The following is a 24,196-nucleotide window of genomic DNA, read 5'->3' as shown; positions in this document are numbered from 1 at the left end:
AATCCAGAGGGTGTGAACAAGTACACATTTACAAAAATCAGGTAAAGAAACCAAGGAATGGGAAAGGTAAATGACCTGCCCAAGGTCAGGGACTCCACCCTTCTCTGACTTGAAGTCCAGCTCCCTTTGCTCTCTGGGATCCCTATGAAGGGTCCGAGGGCCACACTTTAAACAGAACAAGGAGGGGACCTCTGTTGCAGCAAACCACCTGCCCCACCTAGGCAGGGACTCTAAGCCTTAGAGCCTAGGGAGACCCTCTTTTAAGCTGTCCTTAGTTACTAATACCTCAATGTGAGTGAGTTTGAAATCCTTCCCAAGAGCCATGAGAGATGAGGAACCCTCTAAGCCTCAGAGAGAACCTGGCTTGGGGGGATACAGGGACCAAAGGCAGAACAAGGGGTAGCAACCTAGTGCCCCCCAGAAACACATGAGGCTGACCTCACAGTTGGCCAAGGGCAGCCAATGCTCCAATCTCTTTTCTCACCGCTTCTCACGGGACTTCCTTCCCGCTGACCACCTGGAGCAGAATAAAAGCATGTAAGCTTTTGTCTAAAGGCTCAGGTCTCAGACACATGGGGCAAGAGTCTTAAGGGAAGCAGGGTAAGGAGCTGGAGGGACCGCAAGGCTAGAGTTCTGCCCCTACTCTGCCCAGCTCCACCCTGGTGGCTGGAGAAGGGACCCCATGGGCTGCACTGCTTCCGGACCACCGCGGGCAGCTTCATTTTTAGCTCTCTCATCCCTCCCACTAAACTTCCCTTGTGCTTCCTCCACAGTTTTCATGAACACGGCCATCCCCATTGCAGCTGTCCTCATTGTAAGTGGATCCCTTCTCCAGCTCCGGATGCGGTGGGTGGCAGAGAGTGTTTGCAGTGAGAGGCGGCCCAGGGTTTGGCCTCTCTGCACAAGGCCTTCGGATGATGCACTCAGCAGTGGGCATCATTGAAATAGGGCAATAGATTGAAAGCCTGTAATGCCCAGCAGTGCCTCCCCGACCCCAGGCAGACCGGGGCCTCTGCCTCTGGGCCCAGAAGACCTGCGGCTTCGTCTTTAAAGAAATCTCACTTTCTTTTAAAAAGAGCTATCAAACTTTTTAATTATAAAAGTAAGACGTGTTTATTGCAGACATGTTGGGAAATTAAATCACCCACAGTCCCACTGGCAACATCTTTAACGTGTTTCTTTCCAGTCTCTTTTTAAGGCACATAATGTGACATTTTTACAAAAATAGGATTGTGTCGCACATGCAGTTTTGTAACCTGCTTTTTAAAGTTTAAGAACACGAATAATTCTCCACATCATTAAATGTTGCAGTGGAGGTTTCCTAAAGCAATTTTGACCAAAGCTGTGTGTAAGCCCAGCAGTGGGGGCCCGAAGTAGACCCCTCCAGAAAGGTCGAGCCCTCACTACCGCCCAGGGCTCCTATCCCTGGCGTCTGTGGCGGCCACAGTTCTTTAAAAAGATGCATTTTTTCCCCCTGGGGGCCGGTGTCCCTAAGCTGTGGCGAGTTTACAGCCATCAGACACACTTGGGAATTCACTTTTGACATGATTTATTGGGCTGGTTCTGGCCTGGCTCCTTGGGGAAGCCTGGGTCACAGAGGCTGCTGAGCCAGCCAGGTAGCCGAGGGCAGAGAGGAGGTGGTTTGGGAATGATCATGCCCACATTTTCCCTGACTGAGGACTGCTGTCTGAGGGGGCAGAGCTGACCTAAGCTGAGGGCTTCCCTCTGGTCATTCCTGGCAAGGAGGGAGCAGGACAGGGTGCAGCAGCCCAGCCCTCCAGCGTGAAGTCCTGAGCTTGCTGGAGACGTTTCCAGGAGGTGATTGAAGATGATGAAGGTGTCTCTAACAGAAAGCTCTCCTTGGGTCCCCTGTTCCAGCCCAGGAGCCGAGTGCTGCCTGTATGGGAGAGGGCCATGCTCTGAGTCACATACCTCGCTTGTCCTTCTATCCACAGACCTTCGTGGGCCACGTCAGCTTCTTCAAAGAGGCCGACTTCTCGCCCTCGGTGGCCTTCGCCTCCCTCTCGCTATTCCACATCCTGGTCACACCACTGTTTCTCCTGTCCAGCGTGGTCCGGTCGACAGTCAAAGCTCTAGTCAGGTGAGAAGAGGGTCCAGCAAGGACACTGGACAGGCAGCTCATGTGGTGGCCCCAGGGCTTGCTCCAGTGACCCCTACAACTACAGCTGTTTGGTCCAAAGTCATGCTTCCCCGTTGATCTGGGCCTCGCTGAAGGCAGTCATAGTTGGCCTGAGGGACATAGCCATGTGTGGCTCCCCTCCATGCCATCCCTGAGAAGGGATTACCTAACTGGCTTACATACCTCCAAGGAGAGGAAACTCAATGGCACCTGCAAGACAACTCTATAAAAAAAGAAAAAAATTCAATGTTGAGCCAAAATTGGCATCTTCTCACAAATTCTGCCCATTGGTACTAGTTCCACCCTCCAGAGCCACCCAGAATGAGCACTGTTCCTCCAGCTCCTCGGATTTCAGAAGGTATCCACTGAATCTTTGTCTTCCTCAGGCTGAACATCCCCTCTTCTTTCCACGGGTCCCAGAGCCTTCCCGACCCTGGTCAGTAAAGCAGCTTTCCCTAAGTGCCTGCATGTCCTGTCCCCCCCTTAGCCTGCAGCTCTAAGAGGCCCCTACGTCTGAGCTCTAGAGCCCTGTGGCCACTCTCCCAGAGACATCACCCTCTTGGGAATGAAAACCTGAGGGTAGAGCATTGAGGTTTTGGCTGGGGAGTTCCATACCTGGAGTGAAGATCTCCTTGGACCACTGAAATAGCTCCTTGAAAGCTAGGTCTTGGCATGCCTCTGGGGAGAGCCAGCTATGTCCTTTCCCATCACCAATGGGACCAGACAGTACCCAAGCCCCTTCAATCTTGAGAAAAGTGGCACCCTGGTCTCATGAGACCCTAGCATGTCCTAGACAAGCTGGCAAGGGGAAATAGCTGTTGGAACAAAGTCACTGATGGAAGGAACAACTCACACAAGGAAGCTCTGGCCAGGGTTCAAGGATGGAAGGGGGCATAACTCAGCAGAATTGTGGCCAAAGGAGTATACAACCAGGGAGTAGTTAAACCAGGGCTGGAAGAAGATTAGCTCCTATTTCCAGGCTTGGCTGTGCTGATTCAGTTTAATTGGCCATGGCATTGTGACTTCTAATGATCACCCTTCTACCCCCAGCCCAGCCCAGCTCTGTGATTCTGTATAGAAACCACAGGTCCAAGGATGCTGCAGCTGTTGGAATTCCCTTGTGCTGACCCAGAAGCATTTCCATATGCAGACACTCTTGATACCACTGTCACCAGGGTAGCTGAGGCCTTCTCCTCCTTGAATTGGGATTAATAACACCTCCCCCAGCAGGACTTAATTATATGCGTATAAAGCATTAAACACAGTGTCTGGCATACAGTATGTGCTCAGTAAATACTAGCTATTATTAATAACCAATCCCAACCCTAACTAAACTTAACACTGACCAACCTTAACTCTAACAGTAATGGATAAAGCCCTACACCAATGAACCAGCTTTAACATTTAACTACCCCTAAAACTAAATCAATCTTACCCTAACCCAGACCCTAATCCAGTCTAGCTGACTGATAACATCAGCTGCCCACCATGGATGCCCACTGATCTGTCTCCCTCCAGTGTGAGCTTTGTGGGGACAATACCGCAGGACCCAGAACCTTCTCAGAGCCACTCTCTCAGGCTGCACCCTCCTCTCTCTCCCCTTCCCTCTGCCCCTGGCAAGGGTGAGAGGTGTCTCTATGCTTCCTTTGCAGCGTGCAAAAGCTGAGCGAGTTCCTGTCCAGTGCAGAGATCCGCGAGGAGCAGTGTGCTCCCCGGGAGCCTGCGCCCCAGGGCCAAACCAACAAGTACCAGGCAGTGGTGAGTGCCCGGCTTCCCCTTGCCACCAGTGTTTTTCTCTAGTGCCTGTAGCCTGTGCCCTGCTGTGTCCTGCCTCAGCTTCTCGTCATAGGAGGGGGGACTCCCTTCCCTGCACAGCTTCCAGTCCTGTGGGCCCTCACCTCCTCCTGACCATTCCCAGCCCCTTAAGGTTGTGAACCGCAAGCATCCAGCCCGAGAGGACTGTCGGGGCTTCACGGCCCCACTGCAGAGGCTGGTTCCGAGTGCAGATGGGGATGCTGACAACTACTGCGTCCAGGTGAGTCCTAGAACCTGCACCCCCACGTCTGGCCCCCCAGCACCATCTCCAGGAGGGAGCTTAGCATCAGAGACCTATATGCTGAGTCCTCTGCTCTGGAGGTCACCCTGCCCGCCTGGAGGGTCCATAGCAGTCCCAAAACCAGGGACAAGTTTTCCTTCTCCATTGAATGTGGGACCCCGTGACTGTCATCTCAGAGAGGGTGATTCAGGCAGGGGTCAGCAGAAGAAGGCCATTCCCCCGCTCCCCTGCCCTGGAAGTGATCCAGGGACTGAAATCAGGGTTTCTAGCTTTCATGGCGGGAGGGGAGGCAAGAGACCATTCACACTGAGAACCCAGTTGCCTTTCTATTCTTTTCTGGGCTGTGGGCTACCACCAATAAAGATCATTGGAGGCTTCTTCACGTGGACTCCTGATGGAATCCCCACACTGTCCAACATCACCATCCGCATCCCACGAGGTACGGCCCAGCTCATGTCTCTAGCATGGTTTGGGAGTGCCCCTCAGAGTCATAGCTGAAGTGCCCCTTCCACATGTCCCACTGAATGACAGAGAGAAAAAGAAAAATCTGCATGTATTGAGCACCAGCTCAATGCTCACTCTTGGTGGGTACTCTGGGGTATGAACACTAGAGAGGTGGGCTACCCATGCTGGTGGGAGTCAGCAGCAAGGACAGGACAAGACAGCAGGACCTTGATGTCCAGCCACCTGCTGCAGACATATGGGTGCTTCACAGAAAGAAAAGCAGTCCCCAGTAGCCAGGGAATGTGCCATGAAAGAGGTGGGGCTCCTGAAATTGAGCAGGGTCCCTCAGGCCATGAGGCAGGGTGGGTATTCTGGCAAAGACAGCAGCATGAGCAGAGCATGGAGGTGGGATGGAGATGGAACCCAAAGTGGCCTTTGTTGGGACCATGAAGAGTTGGGCCCACACTGGGGAGTGAAAAGAAGGATCTAGAGTTCCAGAAGGGAAGGCTCAAAGGGAGATTCTAGGTAGGAGGGAAGCAAATGGGGGTCCCAGGGTTGCATGTATCTGTCTGTCTGTCTTTCTGGGTGATAGTCATTCAGACCCCCTGGTGCCCTAGTCCCATTTGCCCCCCGCCCTCCCTGCAGGCCAGCTGACCATGATCGTGGGGCAGGTGGGCTGTGGCAAGTCCTCACTCCTCCTAGCCACCCTAGGAGAGATGCAGAAGATTTCAGGGGCCGTCTTCTGGAACAGGTACTAAATGCACCCTCAGGGCTCAGCTAGTGGGGAGAGCTAACAGTGGGCAGGCGGGCAGCCTTTCTTTCAGCCTTCTCAGTTAAGGACGTGTCATGCCCATATTGAGCACTTGCTGTGTGTTCAGTGAGTACTCAATGAATGCTGTTAATTGTTATTCTTGTCAACATCTGTAGTACTTATTCAACCCTTACTATGTGCTGAGTACTTTGCTAAGTCCTCTGCACTCATTATTTCATTTAGTCCTTATGACAACCAGCAAGGTAAGGACTGTGAACAGTCCTTGTTTTATAGATGAGGGTTCAACTATTTGCCCTAATTCACTCAGCTAATCAGTGGCTGAGCTGGAACTCTAACTCAATTCCGCTTGACTCTAAATCCCATGCTCACTCACCTGCACTGCGTCCCTGTGTGGGGAACTGGAACACAAACATTGGTTTCCGGCCTGGTCATCAGCAAAGCCGACATAGACCATCCAGTGGGTGTTTTGAGGAGCCAGAGATAACCCAGACAAACGTGGGTTTCTGGACAAAGATCACTATCTTAATTAAAGAGCCAGAACCCCAGGCTGCGTCAACCATGGATCTATTATTTATAGCCACCTACTTCCAGAAAGCACTTGAAACTAGTTGATAAAAGATACATAGAAAATAGAAGCTTTTTAAAAAGGAAGAAAGGAAGAGCTGAGAAATGAGGAGGGTGGGAAAGGTATACAGAAACCTGGGCGGGGCCTGGCTTGGAGCTCTCCCCCGTCGCCCCCCCACCCCGTCCCCCAGTAGCTGAGGGCAAGGGGGGCCTGAGAGGTTTGTAGAGCACATTCAGGGATAAAGTTTGCAGCCGATTCAGCAGAGGACAGGCTTTCCCCACAGTCATTTCTAGGGGGAAGTGGCATTCAAGAGGCCAGGTTTTTCATAAGCCTGAGTGCAGAAAGACCTTGGGCCCAGTGTCTGAATACCTGTGTGCACCTCCATTTGCAGGACATTTTCCACAATGTCCCTGACTGGTGCATCCGATGGCAAGTTTCCCTCCTCAGTGATGCTATAGACTGGTAGACAAACCCTTTGGGATTTGTTCCTGTGACCTCTGTCTCTGGAATCTTAATTCCACCAGGGATTGTGGTGTGTTTGGGGCAGAGGGGTCTCTGCCTCCATTCCCCATCTTATTGGGGGAGTTCTCAACACAGCCTGACTGGCAAGGTCAGGCATTGGGGTTTGAGGTCACTTTGTCAGCCTCTTGTACCAATTGGCCCTTAGGGCTCTGAAGGGAGGAGCCCTTGCTTATTGGCTGACAGTGTGTCTTTGTGAAGAGAAGATGGGATTACAGAACCCAGACATTGGGGTTGCCCTGGTTTCCTGGGTCTGTGTCCCACTCAGCATGAGTCAATCCCCTGCTGGGTCTGGTCCCGTTGCCCCACTTTCTTTACCTCTTCCCCCATCCCCCATGCTCAGGTGTCCCCACACCAGCATCAACACCTGTTTGTCCTCTGCAGAAATGCTAGGCACGCTTGGCAGAGGTGCAGCCCTGCCCTGCCTTGGCCCCCACCTCTTCTCCAAGCTTGGCCAACCCTCAGGGTCTGACTGCTGCCACCTCTGTCTTTGGAAACCTCTGCCCCAGCCCAAGGGACACAAGGGGCCTTTCTAGAACAGCTAACATTAAGCAGCTCTTATGTGCAAGGCACTTTATTTACTTCATTGTCTCAGTCAGTCTTCACCAAGCTCTGTGAGGTAGGCATCATTCACCCCACTTAGCAGATAAGGAGATTGAGGTGAAGCAAATTTTACCCAAGGCCACCCAGCTCTCAAACGGCAGAAGTGGGATTTGCACCTAGGTGCTCAAGCACATGGGCTTTCCACTGAGTGCTGAGAGAGAAGGGGTTCAAGAGCATGTGAACAAATAATTAGCCTGACAGTCCAAAGGCCAGCAGTCCCTACGGCCATGACACCTACCTCCTCAGTGGAGCCACCACCCAGGTGCTCACAGCTCTGTCCTCATGGCGCCACCTCCCGGCTCAGTTCAAGTCTAGGGGTAGGAGTGATGATGAAGAGGTTCTCACTCCTCCATTTTGCCCTCCCCCACGGTGCAGCTTCCCTCTCAAGCATAGCGAAGCATATCCCGGTAGCCTGCAGCCAACCCTCGGAAGTTGTGAGTCTTTGTTCACAACTCAACTCGGGCTCCAATCTCTCCACCTTGATGTATTCACTCATCCCCTGTTTACTGAACATCTGCTGGGTGCCAGACACTGGGCACAGCGACAGAAATGCAAAGATGATTAAGACATGGCCCCTGCTTTTATGGGAGGGGAAGGAGATCAGTGCCATATGATCAAGCATAGAGGAACAACATGGGCCTCTGTGGCCAAGGAGAGAAGGGTCATGTGGATGTGGTGTTTGAGCCTTGAAGGATGAGTGTGGTTTCATCAGATGGAAAAGGCAGGGGTAGGAGAGGAAGGTGTTCCAGGCAGGGGTATCGCCATGGGCAAAGGCTTGCTGATGTGAAAGAACATGGTTCTGGTACCTGGAGCACGGGTGGCGGGGGGGGGGGCGCAGTGGCAGAAGACAAGACTAAAGAGGTGGGCTGGGCTCAGGTCAGACACCCCCATATACCAGGTCCAGGAAGTAAGATATAGCCTGAAGGCTGTAGAAGAATTATGCTGGTGATAAAAGAAAGGGGTGGGGGTGGGGGGGTACTGGAGAAAGGGAGACCAGTTAGGAGCTCATTATAGTGGCTAGGAGGAGTCTGGACAGACATGACTCAGTTGTCTTCATCTGCCGTGTGCCTCTCAAAATCCTAGACATGTACAAGTTCTGTCCGGCTCAGCTATCCTGGGCAATGTGTTGGTTAAGTGTGGGGGCTGTGTGTTGAGGGACCCTTTTCTTACACACAGGAGCTCCATGCCTCAGACCTGGGCCCAGGTCTGCATGGGGGTGATCCACTTGCAAAGTGAGCCAAGAGCAAAATAATGGGCAAAATAACGTTTAACCTGGCAGCCTCTCCCATAAGTCTGTCTGTCTGCAGCCAGAGGCCAGGGCGATGCCAGGCCGCTCTGATGTTTTCATCCACTCCACGGCCAAGGCCGGGTGACCAGGCAGCCAGAAGGAGTTCAGGAGGCACAAGTCAGGGAGCTGGGGGATTAGGAAGTGCAGAATGGAGAATGCTCTGGAGAGATTGGTTTCTATAGCCATTCATTTGTCCTTTCAATGAACAAATGAGAAATATGGCTAGGCAGATAAAAGCAAAAAGCTCTGGAAGCAGGCTTCATGAGTTCAAGTCTGGGCTCTGTGTTTCGGGAAATTCCATGACCTTTCTATACCAGTTTTCCCTTATTCCCATGGGGTTGATGTGAGGCTTAACCTAGCGTGTAGTAAGTGCCCTATAAATATTATTATAAATATTATTGTTTGAAAATGTACTTCTATGCCAGGTTCTAAATCCCCCTGTTGTTCTTGAATTGCACTCCAGCCTGTCGCCCAGGAGAGATGGCAGTGAGCTCCTTGGGCACAGAAACCATATGTTATTTGTCTCTCTGTATCCACAGTGCCTTTGCTAAATGCATTCATTTGTTAAATGAACACACAACCTGGAACAATTTATGACATCCAAGAGACTGCCATCATAAATGTGTCTTTACATCTCCCTCCTACCACATACCTAGACCCAGGCTGTTCTCCTGACTCAGAATTCCACCACCCAATTCCCCACCAACATTTGGAAAATGGGAATCTGTGGAATTTAAGAAACAAAACAAATGAGTATATGGGGGGGGGGAGGGGGAGAGAGAAACAAACTATAAGAGACTCTTAGAGAACAAACTGAGGCTTGATGGATGGAGGTGGGTGGGGGATGGGCTAGATGAGTGATGGGTATTAAGGAGTGCACTTGTTAATGATGATCGCTGGGTGTTGTATGTAAGTGAGGATCACTAAATTCTCCTCCTGGAACCAATATTGCACTGTATGGTAACTAACTAGAATTTAAATAAAAATTTGAAAACAAAAACAACAGCAAAAAAGGGAAGTAGGAATCCTATTAGCGCATGTCTCACAATGCATTATGATTACCTGCTGGTGTGCCTGTCTCTCCCATGACACTGAGCTCCTTGAGGACAGGACTGAAGAATTCCGTGTTGTACTCCAAGTGCCCAGCAAAGCATGTGCCTTTTGTGAACTTTTCTGTGCAAGTTACAAAGGAGAAGACCTACCCCCGGGGAGCTCACCAGTGCCAGGTGGACAGAGGCATGTAGACAGAGCCCTGGTGTGGGCGTACAGGGTCCATCGGGTGAGGTCCTGCATTCTGGGCTGGAGATTTACTGCAGCAGCCCTGGACATATCCGGCACATCAGCCCCCAGCCCCTGGTCTCAGGGAGAACCACGTGGTTCCCAAACCTCCACTTTAGTAACAGTCACCCGCCAGTGCCTGGCTCTCTGCTTCAAAGCACTATCAACCTGGGAATTTGCAAACTCTCTCCTTAATATCTAAGAAGAAAACATTCTTATAAAAAGCTAATATTAGTAGATACACTCAAGTGAAATTCTTTCCCTAGAAATAAGGAATAGGGCCATTAATGACCACAGTAGAATGATTTTAAATGTCCCCAGGGAGCCAGCAAGAAGCAGGGCCCCAGAGAAAGCACTGGGGTAGGGAAGAGGGTTCCACTTCCTGATGAGCAACTACAAATCAGCCTCCCTGGAGCTCCCTGTTGCCTCTGCTCTCACCACCTGCTGAGGCTTCTGCTTGAACCATTTATTATCTCTGTCTGTGCCCACTCAGGAGGCCTGGGCCTTGCTTGCCCTGGGCCAGCCTCAGAATGCTGTAGCCTTGTGGTGGTTGGTATGAAGGCTGCTTCCTGAGACCCTTGATTCCCCAGGAGATGAAAAACAGTCTCCTTTCATGACTACCCTGTGGTCCAATCTGCCCATGTAGATCTTGAAGCCTTTGGGGAATAGGGGTAAGGTGCTCAGGAAACCCAGGTTTCCTGGAGGAGGCAGGTGTGGCAGTATGGTAAGCAGGCAAGACAAGGGGCCCTGCATGGAGGTGATGAGCCAGACTTGGTCTTTTTTGTAGTCCTGAGTCTGCCACTCACTTGCTGTGTGGCCTTGGGCAGGTTATTTTACCTCTCTGAGTTTTAGTTTCCTCATCCAGACAATGAGAAAAACCCTTTCCTCTCTCAGAGACTCAGCATTAGGACCCAATGACATTAATTGGAAAGGGCTCTGTGGTAAAAGGTAACGTTTCAAGACAGCTACAGGCCTATCAGGGGCAAGATGAAGGGACCATGGGGACCCCAAATTCTAATTTCCTCTTCCAACCCCTTCCCACCTCTTCCCTTTTTATTGGTTGCTGGTGTCTTAAATGAGTGGTGAGCTGTTCAATTTCTCCTCTGTGTGCATCTCTGGGACCAAGGATGATCCCTCCAGGTCTCCAACCCCACGTCCTTCCCTCCAATCGGCTATGAGCTGTTTTTATAATATGTTCTCCCAGTGTCACTGAGGTTTGTGCCATGACCCCAATTTTATACACAAGGAAACAGAGGCTCCCCTAAGGAAAGGGACTTGCAGAAGATTTCACAACCAGTGAGTAGAGAGGCTCCTCAGATATGAACTTCGGAGCCCATATTTTTTTTTTTCCAGTTCTCTGCCCGCAGTTCCTGCCTCTTCCTCCCACCTAGAATTCCCTCCTTCTGTCTGCACTCTGTCATCCCCCCTCCACCCTTGAGAGTTCTGCTCAACTCTGACTTCTTGGAGCCTTTCCTCACTTTCTCACATTTCTTCTCCTCCAAACTGTATTTAAAATTTACCTTGTTCTCCCATTCTAGAAGATTGTCCATAAATTAGAAAAGATACACAAATATAAAGAAGTTAAAAACCATCTAATATCCCATTACCTAGAAGTTTCCAATCTTCTTTCTAAGCATTTGCATATGCGTTTGTGGGTCCTTTTCCCCACAATTTATATAATACTTTCTTGCTCCTACTTCTTTTTCTGGCCCTCGTGACTTTCTGACTTCTGTACCTGTCTGATTCCCTCTACCAGAATATGAGCCCTATGAGGGCAGGCTCTGTGCCTTGATTTCAGCTTGGTGTGCACAGACCTGCCCAGCACCTAGCTGGTTGGAGGGAAGGACGTGGGGTTGGAGAACTGGGGAGAATTGTCCTTTCAGCTCAGTGCCTGGTTTCAAAGGTACAGGCAGAGGAGGGATGGAATGACCCCCACACATTTAAGACCCCAGTAATCAATGAGAGAAAGTGCACGCCACATGTACCATTTTGTACTTTTCAGATGGAAACATCTACACACAAAGCCTTGGGGAGGTTCGCTCTAGGGAGGCTGGGGCTACACTGTAAAAAGGTAGAGATGAACCTGGATCCACACCCCAGCTTTCTCCCTTCCTAACTGTAACATGGGGCACATTATGCAAACTCTGAGGCTCAGTTTTCCCATCTGTAAAAAGGGGACAGTAACACCTCTTTAAAGTATTGTCCTGCGGATGACATGGCAAATACAAACAACTTCACACTGTGCCTGGCATGAGGACAGCCCCCACTGAGTGCTAGTCTCCCTCCCTCCCTTCTTCCCAAATGATTAAGATGTCAGTTAACAGCCTCCCTTTATTACAGGTCTGTCATGTGCTAAGCAATGTAGGGGTTGGAAAAAATGCTCTTCCTGCCTTAAAATCCCACTGGGGATAAAAGACTTACACAGGAGCTGATTAGAGAGTAAGGTAGTCCATTATAAGGGCTAATTGAGCAACCCAGACAATGATACAAAATGAGTTAGGACCAGGCACTGGGGTCCTCAGGGAGGCCACAGATGCACTTTCTTCCAGATAAATAACAGTCTTTGCAACTCTGGAAGCAATCAAAGCAGGAAGACTCCAGAGATAAGCTTATCTGGGCCTCGGCCGCAGAGTTGGCATTTGTAAGCTTTGGTTTTTTTATCTGTCTCATGTTACCAGCTGTCCAGAAAGTCCAGCAATCTGATGGTTGGGAAACCCAAGGTTAGGTTGGGTTGAGAGAACAAAATGAGACCACAAAGATCAGAGAACAGAATCTGAGGGGACCTGTAACCACGTATCCATCAGGATCTCCTCTCAGTTCTGCTCCTCAGCAAGGGACAGAAAAGAATTCATCAGGTTCCTTGCTGCCTCTGTTTTTTTCCATCCCGGTATTCCTGACAAATCACAGTGGAGTGGTGTAACGTGGTCATTAAGAGCATAAAGCTTTAGAGTCAGATAAATCTATTTTCTCTGCTATTTGCTGGCTGTGTGGCTTTGGGCAACTTACTTAGCCTTTCTGACCCTCACTTTCTTTGTAAAGTGGAGATAGTCAAAATAAACCTCTTTTGTATGATTATTTTAAGCTTTAAGAAAGAAGATACTATTACGATACTTATCACAGTGCTTATGAAAGTTCAACAAATGTTAGCTGGTTTTAGTATGCCTAAAGTCAGATCTGTACGAAAACAGAGTGGATTATTTTTCCCCAAATGTGCATGTCAGAAGCACACACTTTATTGGCAGAGGGCTACTTGTGGAAGGTTGAGTGGTAGTCTGGAACAGAAAAGAGTGCTGGCAAAGTTGGCCACAAAATTCAGGTCGCCTCACTCAGTGCTTTTCATAATTTTTTTTACTATAATCCACTCTACATCACAGTCCACTACATTCATGCATTGATAGATAAGGGGGGGAAATCCCAAGAAAACACACATGTTAACCACATGCTGGGCACACTTTTTTTTTTTTAAGTGCGGTCACAGTTCACTTACTTTAGACCCAATGATTGGGTCCCAATCTACAGTTTATAAAATGATTCTGACCTTGGCAAAGTCACTTTCCCTCCCTGAGCTTTAGTTTTCCCCTGTGTTAAACCATCGTGACACCCAGCCAGCCTCACTGCTACTCTGAGTCAGGGGCACAGATTTAGCTCTTGCTATTTGGAGGTGCTCATCTAGGTGCTGTGGGAGGGGCAGTGATTGAGAAGAGAGGTTTGTGTCCCTAAGGAAACCACTTGGGGACACTGGGGAGGGGTGGGAGGGGTGGGGATTGTGAGGATCTCTGTCTCCAAAGACCTTTGTGATGGAGAGAAAGGCAATGGAGTGAGAAGTAACTGGTGTTGATTTTTCCCATTTGTACCCCAGCAGCCTTCCTGATGAGACGGGAGAGGACCCCAGGTATAGCCTTGGAACTGGGTTGGAAGTGGGTCCCAACGAAGGGAAGGGGCTGGGGGGCTGGGAGGGCTTGTGGGGTTGGGATACTGAGTGTGGACGGCAGGGTGCGCAGCCTACATGATTTCATCGGCACAGAGCCTTGTAACAAGGCATGCTTTCTCAAAGACGGCAAAATCTGGTTCTTAGAGAAAAAAAAAAACTTAGACGTTCCAGTCTGTGGCTCTTCAAAGAGCCTTATAATATATAAACAGATATACAATATATCTGTGGTTTAAAAACTTCATGGTGGGTGGGGCACCTGGCTGGCTCAGGGCTCAGTCAGTGGAGTGCACAAGTCTTGATCTCAAGGTTGTGAGTTCAAGCCCCACACTGGGCATGGAGCCTACTTTAAATCAATCAATCAATCAATCAATCATGGTGCATAGTCAAAAAGTAGTTTACTGCTTGCCATGGGTTGGTGGGAAAGAAGAAAGGAAGTAACTGCTAATGGTACAGGATTTATTTGGGGAGGGTGATAAAAATGTTGTGGAATTAGTGGTGATGGCTGTACAACCTTGTGAGTATACTAAAAACCACTAAATTGGAAAAGAAATACACTAAGGAAAGGACAATTGGTGGGGGGGGGGGGATGTGGATAAAAAGTCCCTGGGGGATGATCCTGAAAAAAAAGTTGAGAAACAGGGCTGTAAAGAGAGGAGGTAGATCTTCCCAGGCCAGACAGGAAATTTGGCCTTATTGCTTTATGTTCAGTGTTCAGTCTAAAACATCCAAGTGAACTAGATTAATGAGGCTCTGAGACACTGAAAACCTTCCCGAACCTCACATCTCCCAAGAACATTCAAAACACACTGGAGGTGGTATGAAGTCAGGGCTGGGAAGGGTGACTCAACTTTGTAAATACCCCTAAGTAGTTTCATAATTACTGGCCTTCCCTCTAATACCAGAATGTTTCACTTCCCCATGTTTTCTTTGCCCTTTCTCCCACCTTGTCCCTAAGTGCCAGGGTGTGATGACAGGCCCAGCCTCTCTCGCCATAGTAACCATGGTTCTTGAGCCAAAAGGCAGAGCTCACGGTATATGACAAGTATGACCGTGTGGATGAGAACAGCGGTACAGAATAGCTGACATTAGAGCTGTTCCCAGCCATCCAGGGCATGCGGTCACTGCAGCTGACACATCTCTCCCAGCAGATACCCCAGATTCCACTCTTGTCTTCTGACAGGGCCACATGAGGCTTCAATTCATGCCTGGAGCCCTTCTGGGCCCTCTGGCTGCCACCCCGAGAGTTCCATGGGCCTTAGGTTCCCACGCACAAGCTGTGGGCCTGGCCTGGCTCCTGCCAGACAGCCCTCCCGGCCTCGGCTGTTTTTGCAGCCATGTCTGCCTGAGACCCGAGTCTGTGCATTTGAGCCCCGATGCAGAGGCTGGGTCTGGAGGAGCCACATGTTGGCTTTCATAGTCCTCTGACACAGAATTCCCCCCAACACACAAGATTACACCAATGCTGCCTTTCCCTCATTCTCCCTCTCAACTGGGGCCTGGGGCCCTCCGCACACCCCCCCCCCACACACACACACTGGGGACGCTACACAGTGTTGGGCAAAGGAGGCTCCCCCAGGATGGCCGCTCCCCACTCTACACCCCTCCGTGCAGCATGTGGCTGCACCCCTGGTCACAGGGGCAAACAGACACACTCATGCCGGGTTTGAGGGAGTTCAAAGGTCTGTGAAGAAGTTGGTCCACACACGTGAGCCCTGAAACTGTGTCTTTTCTTCCCTGCTGCAGCCCAGAGCGGGAGACGGTGGCCTATTCGGATGTGAGGTACTGTGACCTGGAGCACCTGCCCCGTGGGCAGACTTCCTCAGAGGGGCTCTCAGGCCCAAGGGAGCCACAGAACTCTTGAGGGCAGCCCCACACGTCCCAGCTCTGCTGTAGGGAAGAGGCCCAGGAGGGCCCTGTGCTCCATCAGATGGTTCAGAAGCCACTGCTGCTTCTGTGCATCAAGCGGCTCCCTTCACACCAGATCACTTTTATCTGGTGGTCATACCCCCCACTTTTTTGGGGGGGGTCTTCAAAACCTGTATCACACTACATGTGGTTTCCTTGGTTCTGCTTTTTTAAAAAGTTCCACTTGGAGAGTTATCTGCTAACATCAAAATCAAGTGATTTGAGGGCCACTCGGGGAAGAAGGAAATTAGGGGTCAAGTGTTTACTTGGTTTGGTCACACTTCAGGCTCCTCCCAGCTCTGGGTAGAGACTCAGGAAGAATAGACTGCTGGGGTGGGACAGGCTGTATGCAGGGCAGGGCAGGGTTGAGGTCCTGTCCACCCCCCCCCCCGGTCTGCTAAGACCCGGGCACCCAAGCCTGCCTCTGGCCCTGGGGAAAGAGAGGCCACCAGGGGCCACACGAAGCTGGCTTCTGCCAAGTGCCCCTCCCCAGTCTATACCATCTGCTTGACAACTGCCTCTGAGAATGAGCCCCCAAGAATGCCTCCCCTACTCCTGCCTGCTTTGTTCCAGGAAGAGAGGCCCCGTGGCGTATGCTTCTCAGAAACCATGGCTGCTAAATGCCACTGTGGAGGAGAATATCACCTTTGAGAGTCCCTTCAACAAACAACGGTAGAAGCCTCTTGGTGGGAGGTGGGCTGCGGGGGAGGGGAGAAATTGGTCAAGGGCAGCATTAGCCAGCCCTCCCCAGTGCCCAAGCCCTAGCCAGCTGCCCTGCCCCTCCATCGATCACCCACAACCAGCCATCCTGCTCTCCAAGACGCTTATCTGAATCCCAGCCTGTTCCATATGGCCCATCTGGAAATGATCCAGATGTGCCTGGGCATCAGGGCAATCCAACTCCTGTATGTATGAAGGCAAGGCGGGAGGGGAGCATGCGGGGGGAGGGATGTTGTGTGGAAGCCCCGATGGCCTTCTCTTGAGGCTAATGGCAAGACTGACCCAGCTTTCCATTATTCCCTACCCTCGCTCTGCAACTGATGTATTATTTTCCCTCCAATGATAATAATAATTGCTACCATCTATTGAGCTCTTAGGTGCGAGGTGCAGCGTCACGCTCTTTATATGCTTGATTTCCCCTAATGCTCACAACAACCCCAGTAGGCAGCTACTATCATTATCACCCCCAAGGCTCAGAAAGGTTAGGTAACCTGCCCGAGGCCACCCAACGAATAAGTGACAGAAATGGGTCTCAAATCCAAGGCTGCCTGACACCCAATTACATGTCACCAAGACACTCTGATGCCTCCATGCACCCTGGCTGGCACCAGCTAAGAGCTGACCAGGGAAGTATGAAAGGAGCAGGCTGGGCAAATATTTGATCAGCCATCATCATTACTGCCTAAACCAACCAGCAGTGATTTTTCCTGGCAGTGCCCCAAGTGTGGGCTCTGGCTGGAGCTTCTCCCACTGCACAAGGGCCATGGGCCCCCTCTTGTCATTTACGTGGCGTATTTACTACTATCCAATTTCATCCTTCAAATATTTAACTGGCCCCAAGACTCTGTGAGGTGCTGCCCTCAGCTCTTTTCAAGCTCACATGGTGTTTGCTTGCACCCAGGCAGAAGGCCATTAAAGCCAATGCTCACCCTGAGCACAGCTGCCCGGAAGCTAATGATTCTCTGTCAGTGCTCAGGCCCAGCTCTGGCCAGGCCGATCAGCTGTGTCCGTCCCCACCCCCAACCACTCCAGGTACAAAATGGTCATCGAAGCCTGCTCCCTGCAGCCGGACATCGACATCCTGCCCCATGGAGACCAGACTCAGATTGGGGAACGGGTTAGTAGCAGCCTCTATGGGGGTTTTTCCAAGGCTGGGGCCCTCAAGCTTCCCTGATCCCCACCTATCACCACCAGCATGCTCTGAGCTCATTCTCAGGGAGAGGAGGTGACTGGAAAATAAGAGGGTAAAGGTGGAAAAGCTGCCTGCAGTGGGGACAAAATGATCTTGAACCTTGGGCTGCTGGTTGTCCTTGACAACTTTGCCACTTAGTGCCTCCCTAGGCTGGAGATTTATTCATGCCCCATGTCTATACTCGGGGCCCACATGACACTGTGCTAGGCCTAGGGTTATATCCTTCAGGTACATTCTCCAGATGGGACCCCTCCTCCATAAGCTTAGACAAATAGGATTCTCCCATGATAGCCCTCCTCATGTATGATTGAAATCCCTACTTCCTCTGTCTTGGTTGTCACTGGTCAGATGGTCTCTAACACCTACTTGATGAATCTTCAGAGTCATGGGGATCATGCTCCCCACCTCTGAATGCATTCAGTAAATATGTACAAGTTCCTCCTCTCTTCAAGTTGAGGAGGGACAAAGCGACGGGTAGAGCCAGGCCGCTATCCCAAAGAGCTCACAGGCAAGTAAGGGCCAGGACGGTCTTTCCTGAAGGGCTATGAGAGCATAACGTTTCCTCTCCTTTGGTCACAGGGCATCAACCTATCTGGTGGTCAACGCCAGCGAATCAGTGTGGCCCGAGCCCTGTACCAGCACACCAACGTTGTCTTCTTGGTAAGTGCATTAGCTGGTATCTCCCTTGTCTCTGGCTGCCTCCCTGGCTCACCGCCTGTACACAAACCCACACAACACCACCCAACAAGCTCCCTTTCCAGGAGTAAGCCTCTCCTGCCAGAGATATTACTTAATCATTGATGGGGAAACTGAGGCAAGGGTAGTGCAAATGACCCACTGTGGACTTCACATGGAACTCTGCAGTAGCCATGAGGGAAGACAAGTAGTAATTATAGGCTGCCTCCCTGTAGGACAGCCTCAACCTATCAACACTTAGCCCCACTACAATAACGGTAGATACATGGAAAGTATGCTGTCACTTCCAATCCCGTGTTCCGAGCAGACATTGCTAATTGATCACAGCAGTGGTAATAGAAAATTCAGTATCATCAATGAATGCAGTTCTGTGGAACCCCACATTAACTAGATAAGTTTCCCACAGAGACTTAACCTGGCCTCAGAATCTTTGTCACCACCCCACTCCGAATAGTCACTAGCAATCAAACGTGAGATAAACAAATTAGCTGTGCCTGCCCTATTTCATGCCAAGTTCTGTGTGAGGTGCCTTAGTTGATACTGAAGAATTCTGAGGGCCAGGCCTTGGCCTCAAAGATTTAGAATCTGACTAGGAGATAGAGCTCACCCACACTCAAGAGCCACGGCCCAGTTGAAAGCCAAACTGTGCAGCACAGTCTAGGAGGAGGCTTGTCCAGGGAGACAACTATGAGGGCTAGAATAATCAGGGAGAGCTTTCTGGAAGAGTGAGTCAGGTAAACAGAAGAAAAGAGGAAGGCCATTTGGGTAGGGAGTCAGAAGAAGGAACCAGGTCTCTGATCCGGCTTTATGCGCTCCCCCTGTTCCCAACACACGTAAAAGCTCTCCAGTAAACACACTTCAAAATGTAAAGGTTCATAGTCTTTGTTGCCATCCAACATAGCACTTTACAAAGTACTAGCTTATTCATGATCTTTTTTTTTTAATGTTTATTTTTGAGAAAGAGAGAGAGAGCACACAATCAGGGAAGGGGCAGAGAGGAGGAGACACAGAATCCGAAGCAAGATCCAGGCTCTGAGCTGTCAACACAGAGCCTGACACAGGGCTTGAACTCATGAGCGGTGAGATCATGACCTGACCCAAAGTCATTCGCTTAACCGACTGAGCCACCCAGGTGCCCCTAGCTTATTCATGATCTTATATGAGCTTTAAACAACCTTGTTAGAAAGAAGTCAAGTGGATATTTTAGATTATTTCAGCAAATGTGTATTAAGCTCCTACTCTGTACCTGGCACAGGCACAAGGGGTATCAGTTCCTGGGGGCCTCACAGGAGTAGACAAATAGTTATCACAACTGGAATTGAGAGGAGTGAGGATTAGGCATGGATCAAGAGAGGACACAGGAAGAGCTAGGATGGAGCACTGAAGGGTGAGTAGGAGTTCACCAGGCAGACAAGAGACAAAATGGTGCTTCCGGCAGAGGAAACAGCATAGGTAAAAACCTGGAATGGCAAGTTCTCTGGAATCCTGGAGTACAGGGAGATTGGACAGGACAGACAAGTGAGACCAGAAAGACAGACTGAGCAAGTAACAACGGGCCTAGATCACCGTGCTAAGGAATTCAGACTTGGTAGGCAGTGGGGAGCTATTGAATGTTCAAGAGTCAGGAAGTGTATGTGATTAAATTGAGAGCCATATAACTCATAACTGCCTCATTTTAAGATGAGGCATCTAAAGCCCAGAGAGGTGAAGTATATTATCCAAGGACATTCAGCTAACTAGTGTCAGTCCCTAGACCAGAGCTGGTACAACTCTGATGGTTTTTATACTCACTGTTACCCCCTCTGCCCACATTTGCCCCCACCTTCTCCCGTCTGCCCAGGATGACCCCTTCTCAGCTCTGGATGTCCATCTGAGTGACCACCTGATGCAGGCCGGGATCCTTGAGCTGCTCCAGGATGACAAGAGGACAGTGGTCCTAGTGACCCACAAGCTACAGTACCTGCCACATGCAGACTGGGTGAGAGGCCACAAGGAGATCAAGCTGTGGAGGGCTGAGGTGGGAGAAGCAGTAGAACATCTTCAAAGGAGTCACTCAGTGTCTCAGTAGCCATTGCTGAGGGCCACAAAGCAGAAGAGATCCACACTGAATGGCTTCCTGCAGGCTGGGTAGACTCTGCACAGGCCAAGGGTTTCACATCACCTACAGCTGCAGACATTCCCATCCTCACCTGGGGCCCCTGTGGTACATGCAAGGCTGGCACCAAGAAGTCTCAGAAAGAAGCAGACACTCGATTCCTATCCTCTGTTTATGGCCCGGGTTGATGACTCATCCCCCTGGCCTTGGGACTGCCTATTTGGATGGGAAAGCCATCTTCCCGTCCACCCTCTGACCCACAGAAGGTCGGACGAATTCAAGTCAGAATCAGATGGAAATATGGAAACAAACAATACAGGTAGTCGCAGAAGCTTCAATATTAGAATGCGACTTGGTGAAACCCCACATTGACCACATTTCCATACTCCTCAATCTGTAGATAACAGTTACTTTTCAATTAATTGGAAAGCATTTAACATTTAAGGTGGAAATCATGTGACTTTTAAAATCTGGACCTTGCCTGACTCCTGAGGCAAAATTTGCCCTTGAAAATTAAGGGCCTCCTTGATCTTCCGACTGTGCTATATGGCCCTAGGTCTTCCTTCTGCATGTGGTGAAATCCTCTACTATGAAAAAAGAAAAAAAAAATCCGGATTAAAAAAAAAAAAAAACTATTAAAACAGGTGCAGAAGGTCTGTGTCTAAGTTTCCAGGGTGACCTTGGCAAGGCAGTTCAGGACAATCTTTAGTCCAAAGAAGGCTGTCACAGACCTGCCTGGTCCCTTGAAGTGTCAGTGAACAGGACTCCCAGGCATCGCTCCCTACACCCCAGCATGGGCTCGGTAGGGGTAAGAGAACAGAGGTGGGTTTCTGAATTAATGCGGAGTGCCCATGAGTGTGAAACATTGAGTGTTTCAAATGAAATCAGTTTTATTGATTTTAAAGGGGCATGGCCACACACACTTAGACCAATAGGTGCTTTGTCAACCCCCGGTGGAACCCACCAGACCTGCCATTAGGAGGAGCTAAAGGTAGCGTACAATTGGCTGTTAAGTGTGGGAAAATGGCAGCCACGGATGGAATCCTTGCAAGGAATCAGACACCTGGACCAGGAGCTAATTTGTTCTGCAAACCCTCTTAGCAACCATGGGGCAACCACTGAGAATTACCCCCCAGAAGTACCAATCTCTCAATCTTGGGAGTGTGTTGGTGGGGACAGGTTATCACTACCAGCTCACTGCAGTGGGAAAGCCAGTGGCCAGTTGTGGTGGGGGAGAGGGTGTGTACATGTCCACCTCAGACTCCTTAGCAAGGTAGGGGTGTGACCGCCACTCCCCTTTTCTATTCAGCCCCTGGGCCGGGTCTGTGTCTTCCTTTCCAGATCATTGCGATGAAGGATGGCACCATCCAGAGGGAGGGCACGCTCAAGGACTTCCAGAGGTCTGAGTGCCAGCTCTTTGAGCACTGGAAGACCCTCATGAACCGGCAGGACCAAGAGCTGGAGAAGGTGAGTATGTCCTAAGGGCCAGGCAGCCACCCTCTGAGGAGAAGGTTCTGGTACAATCTGAACACATAAAGGCCTTCCTGCCCTCATTGGCCTAGGAAACCCCCCAAAGGACAGATGTGGGAGCTGAGCATGAACTTCCTCCTGCCCGAGGAGAGCCAGTACCTGTGCCAGCTACTCAAGGCAGAATCAGGTGGACACCTTCCACTTATCCTCAAATAATCAGAAACCGTGTAGTGATAAAGCTTCAGAGAATCAACTCAAACTGGCTAAGCAAAGAAAAAGAGGGAGGAGTTAAGGATTTTTCGGCTCATGAAACTAAAAAGTGTCGGCTTCAGGTGAAGCTGGAACCAGGTAGTTAAAGAATGTCATCAGGAACCTGTTTCTCTCCCTCCTTGGCTCTGCTCCCCTCAGACTGGCTCCATTCTTGTGGCAGCAGAGAGAGCTATCAGCAGCCGTAGGCTTACATTCTCCCAGCTCCACACCTCTGCCAATTAGAGAGTGCCTCTTCCATAACAGTTCAGCAGAAGTCCCTGAACTGACTCTCCTTTGTCCACTTTGGTCATGTGCCCACCCTGAATAAATCACTGTGGCCAGGGATGTGGAGTGTGAGATTGGCCAGTCCTGGGTCTCATGCCCACCCATAGAGCCAGGGAGAATGATCAGCCCACCTGAGTCACGGAGACTAAGAATAGGGGAGAGATGGTCTCCCACAGGAATATCGGGGTATTTTAAGCTGATAAACAGGACGAGTAAATTCTGCCAAGACTCATGTCCATCTGGACCCTCCCCCAGGTGGGGCAACCTGGAAACCTGACACTGGTCACGGCCAGGGGTGGCTGTCCCCCTCCCTCCCTTTCCCCTCCGCACATTCTGAGGACATTGGCCAGGCCCCACCTGTCTTTCAGGAGACTGTCATGGAGAGAAAAGCCACTGAGCCACCTCAGGGTCTGCCCCGGGCCATGTCCTCAAGAGACGGCCTCCTGCAAGATGAGGAAGAGGAGGAAGGTACAGACAGTGGGACTAGGAATGAAATCCTGGCCTGAGGTCTGACTGACCGTGGGGAGACTAGGGTTTGGGGTTCTGGGGTGGTGAGATAGTGTGACCTTCATCAAATCCTTCTCCCTTGGTGTGCCTCAGTTTTCCCATCTGTAAGTGGGGATAACATGCCCCCCCCCCCACCGGTTCGCCCTCAGAGGGATGTGAAATGTGAAGCCACAGGGTGGGTTCTTGTGGCCTGCAGAGGAGGCAGCTGAGAGTGAGGAGGAGGACAACCTGTCTTCAGTGCTTCACCAGCGTGCCAAGATCCCGTGGCGAGCCTGTGCCAAGTATCTGTCATCCGCCGGCATCCTGCTCCTGTCGCTGCTGGTCTTCTCCCAGCTGCTCAAGCACATGGTCTTGGTGGCCATTGACTACTGGCTGGCCAAGTGGACCGACAGTGCCCTGACCCTAAGCCCAGCAGCCAGGAACTGCTCCCTCAGCCAGGTGTGGCCGGCAGCCCCAGGGCAGGGGCTGGGGGGAGAGGGCTGAGCCATGGACACCCCCGGGACCCCGCCTCATTCTCTGCCCGGCCCAGGAGTGCTCCCTCGACCAGACTGTCTATGCCATGGTGTTCACGGTGCTCTGCAGCCTGGGCATTGTGCTGTGCCTTGTCACATCTGTCACCGTAGAATGGACCGGGCTGAAGGTGGCCAAAAGGTTGCACCGCAGCCTGCTGAACCGGATCATCCTGGCTCCCATGAGGTACCCTGCTCCCCCCAACCATGCTGGGGCTGTGGGCAAGTCACTGTTCTCCTGGCCTCAGTTCTCCCATCTATTAGATGGGGATATGCAACCTCTGTCACAGGCTGCTGGGGGTGACTCAAGGAGACAGTGTGTGTAAAAGTGCCCTCCTCAGAGCAGAAAGCAGAGGAAAACCAGCATTTATTCAGCCACACCTGGTGCTAGGCATTTTATATGATTAGCTCATCTAATTATCACAACAGCCCTTCAAAGTGAGAGTCTGCAGGCTCTGCATAGATGTGAGGTTCCCTTCCCTAGACAGATGTCATCTACCCATCTCCACCCACAGATTCAGCTCTCCCCCTATACCCTCAGCCAACCTGCAGGTTCTGACACTGGGGACATGGAGACATGTTTTCATCCCCTGTGATGGGCTGGATAAAAACCCCAAAGTCTGCTTGGTGGGAAAGAGGTTTAAAGTGGTCACTGCCCAATAGACTGGCTGACTCAGTCCTTTTTTTAATTTTTTTTTAACGTTTATTTATTATTAAGAGACAGAGAGACACAGAGCGTGAGCAGGGGAGGGGTAGAGAGAGGGGGAGACACAGAATCCAAAACAGGCTTCAGGCTCTGAGCTGTTAGCACAGAGCCCGATGCGGGTCTCGAACTCACAAACTGCAAGATCATGACCTAAGCCGCCCCGGTGCCCCGGGGCTGACTCAGTCTTAAAGCACAACGGGCAAACAGGTTATCTGGGCCCCAGTCAGTGCCAGACTCACCATGTGACTACACTTTTTACTTTTCGG

The 24,196-nt window shown here is 50.7% G+C and overlaps 1 protein-coding gene across 5 annotated transcripts in view; it reads left to right on the top strand.

Moving 5' to 3' along the window:
• The window catches only part of ABCC8 (ATP binding cassette subfamily C member 8), a 77,249-nt gene that overhangs the window by 40,133 nt on the left and 12,920 nt on the right, over nucleotides 1-24,196 (top strand). For 2 of the 5 annotated variants that reach the window (XM_042959075.1, XM_042959073.1), the window contains exons 11-26: nucleotides 774-814; nucleotides 1,956-2,101; nucleotides 3,793-3,898; nucleotides 4,059-4,175; nucleotides 4,560-4,635; nucleotides 5,286-5,391; nucleotides 13,528-13,557; nucleotides 15,340-15,375; nucleotides 16,075-16,173; nucleotides 17,254-17,338; nucleotides 17,993-18,073; nucleotides 19,950-20,087; nucleotides 21,546-21,671; nucleotides 22,577-22,676; nucleotides 22,912-23,153; nucleotides 23,245-23,411. In XM_042959075.1, coding sequence (XP_042815009.1) covers nucleotides 774-814; nucleotides 1,956-2,101; nucleotides 3,793-3,898; nucleotides 4,059-4,175; nucleotides 4,560-4,635; nucleotides 5,286-5,391; nucleotides 13,528-13,557; nucleotides 15,340-15,375; nucleotides 16,075-16,173; nucleotides 17,254-17,338; nucleotides 17,993-18,073; nucleotides 19,950-20,087; nucleotides 21,546-21,671; nucleotides 22,577-22,676; nucleotides 22,912-23,153; nucleotides 23,245-23,411 — 1,696 coding nt within the window. Of the gene's footprint in view, nucleotides 1-773; nucleotides 815-1,955; nucleotides 2,102-3,792; nucleotides 3,899-3,989; nucleotides 4,176-4,559; nucleotides 4,636-5,285; nucleotides 5,392-13,524; nucleotides 13,558-15,339; nucleotides 15,376-16,074; nucleotides 16,174-17,253; nucleotides 17,339-17,992; nucleotides 18,074-19,949; nucleotides 20,088-21,545; nucleotides 21,672-22,576; nucleotides 22,677-22,911; nucleotides 23,154-23,244; nucleotides 23,412-24,196 lie in introns of all 5 variants that reach the window. The other 3 variants (XM_042959074.1, XM_042959072.1, XM_042959071.1) reach the window with 2 other exon arrangements.

The sequence above is a fragment of the Panthera tigris genome, chromosome D1 (genome assembly GCF_018350195.1).
Source record: "Panthera tigris isolate Pti1 chromosome D1, P.tigris_Pti1_mat1.1, whole genome shotgun sequence".
NCBI classification, from domain to species: Eukaryota; Metazoa; Chordata; class Mammalia; order Carnivora; family Felidae; genus Panthera; species Panthera tigris.
Note: the sequence above shows the minus strand (reverse complement) of the source record. Positions and strands in the feature narration are given on the sequence as shown.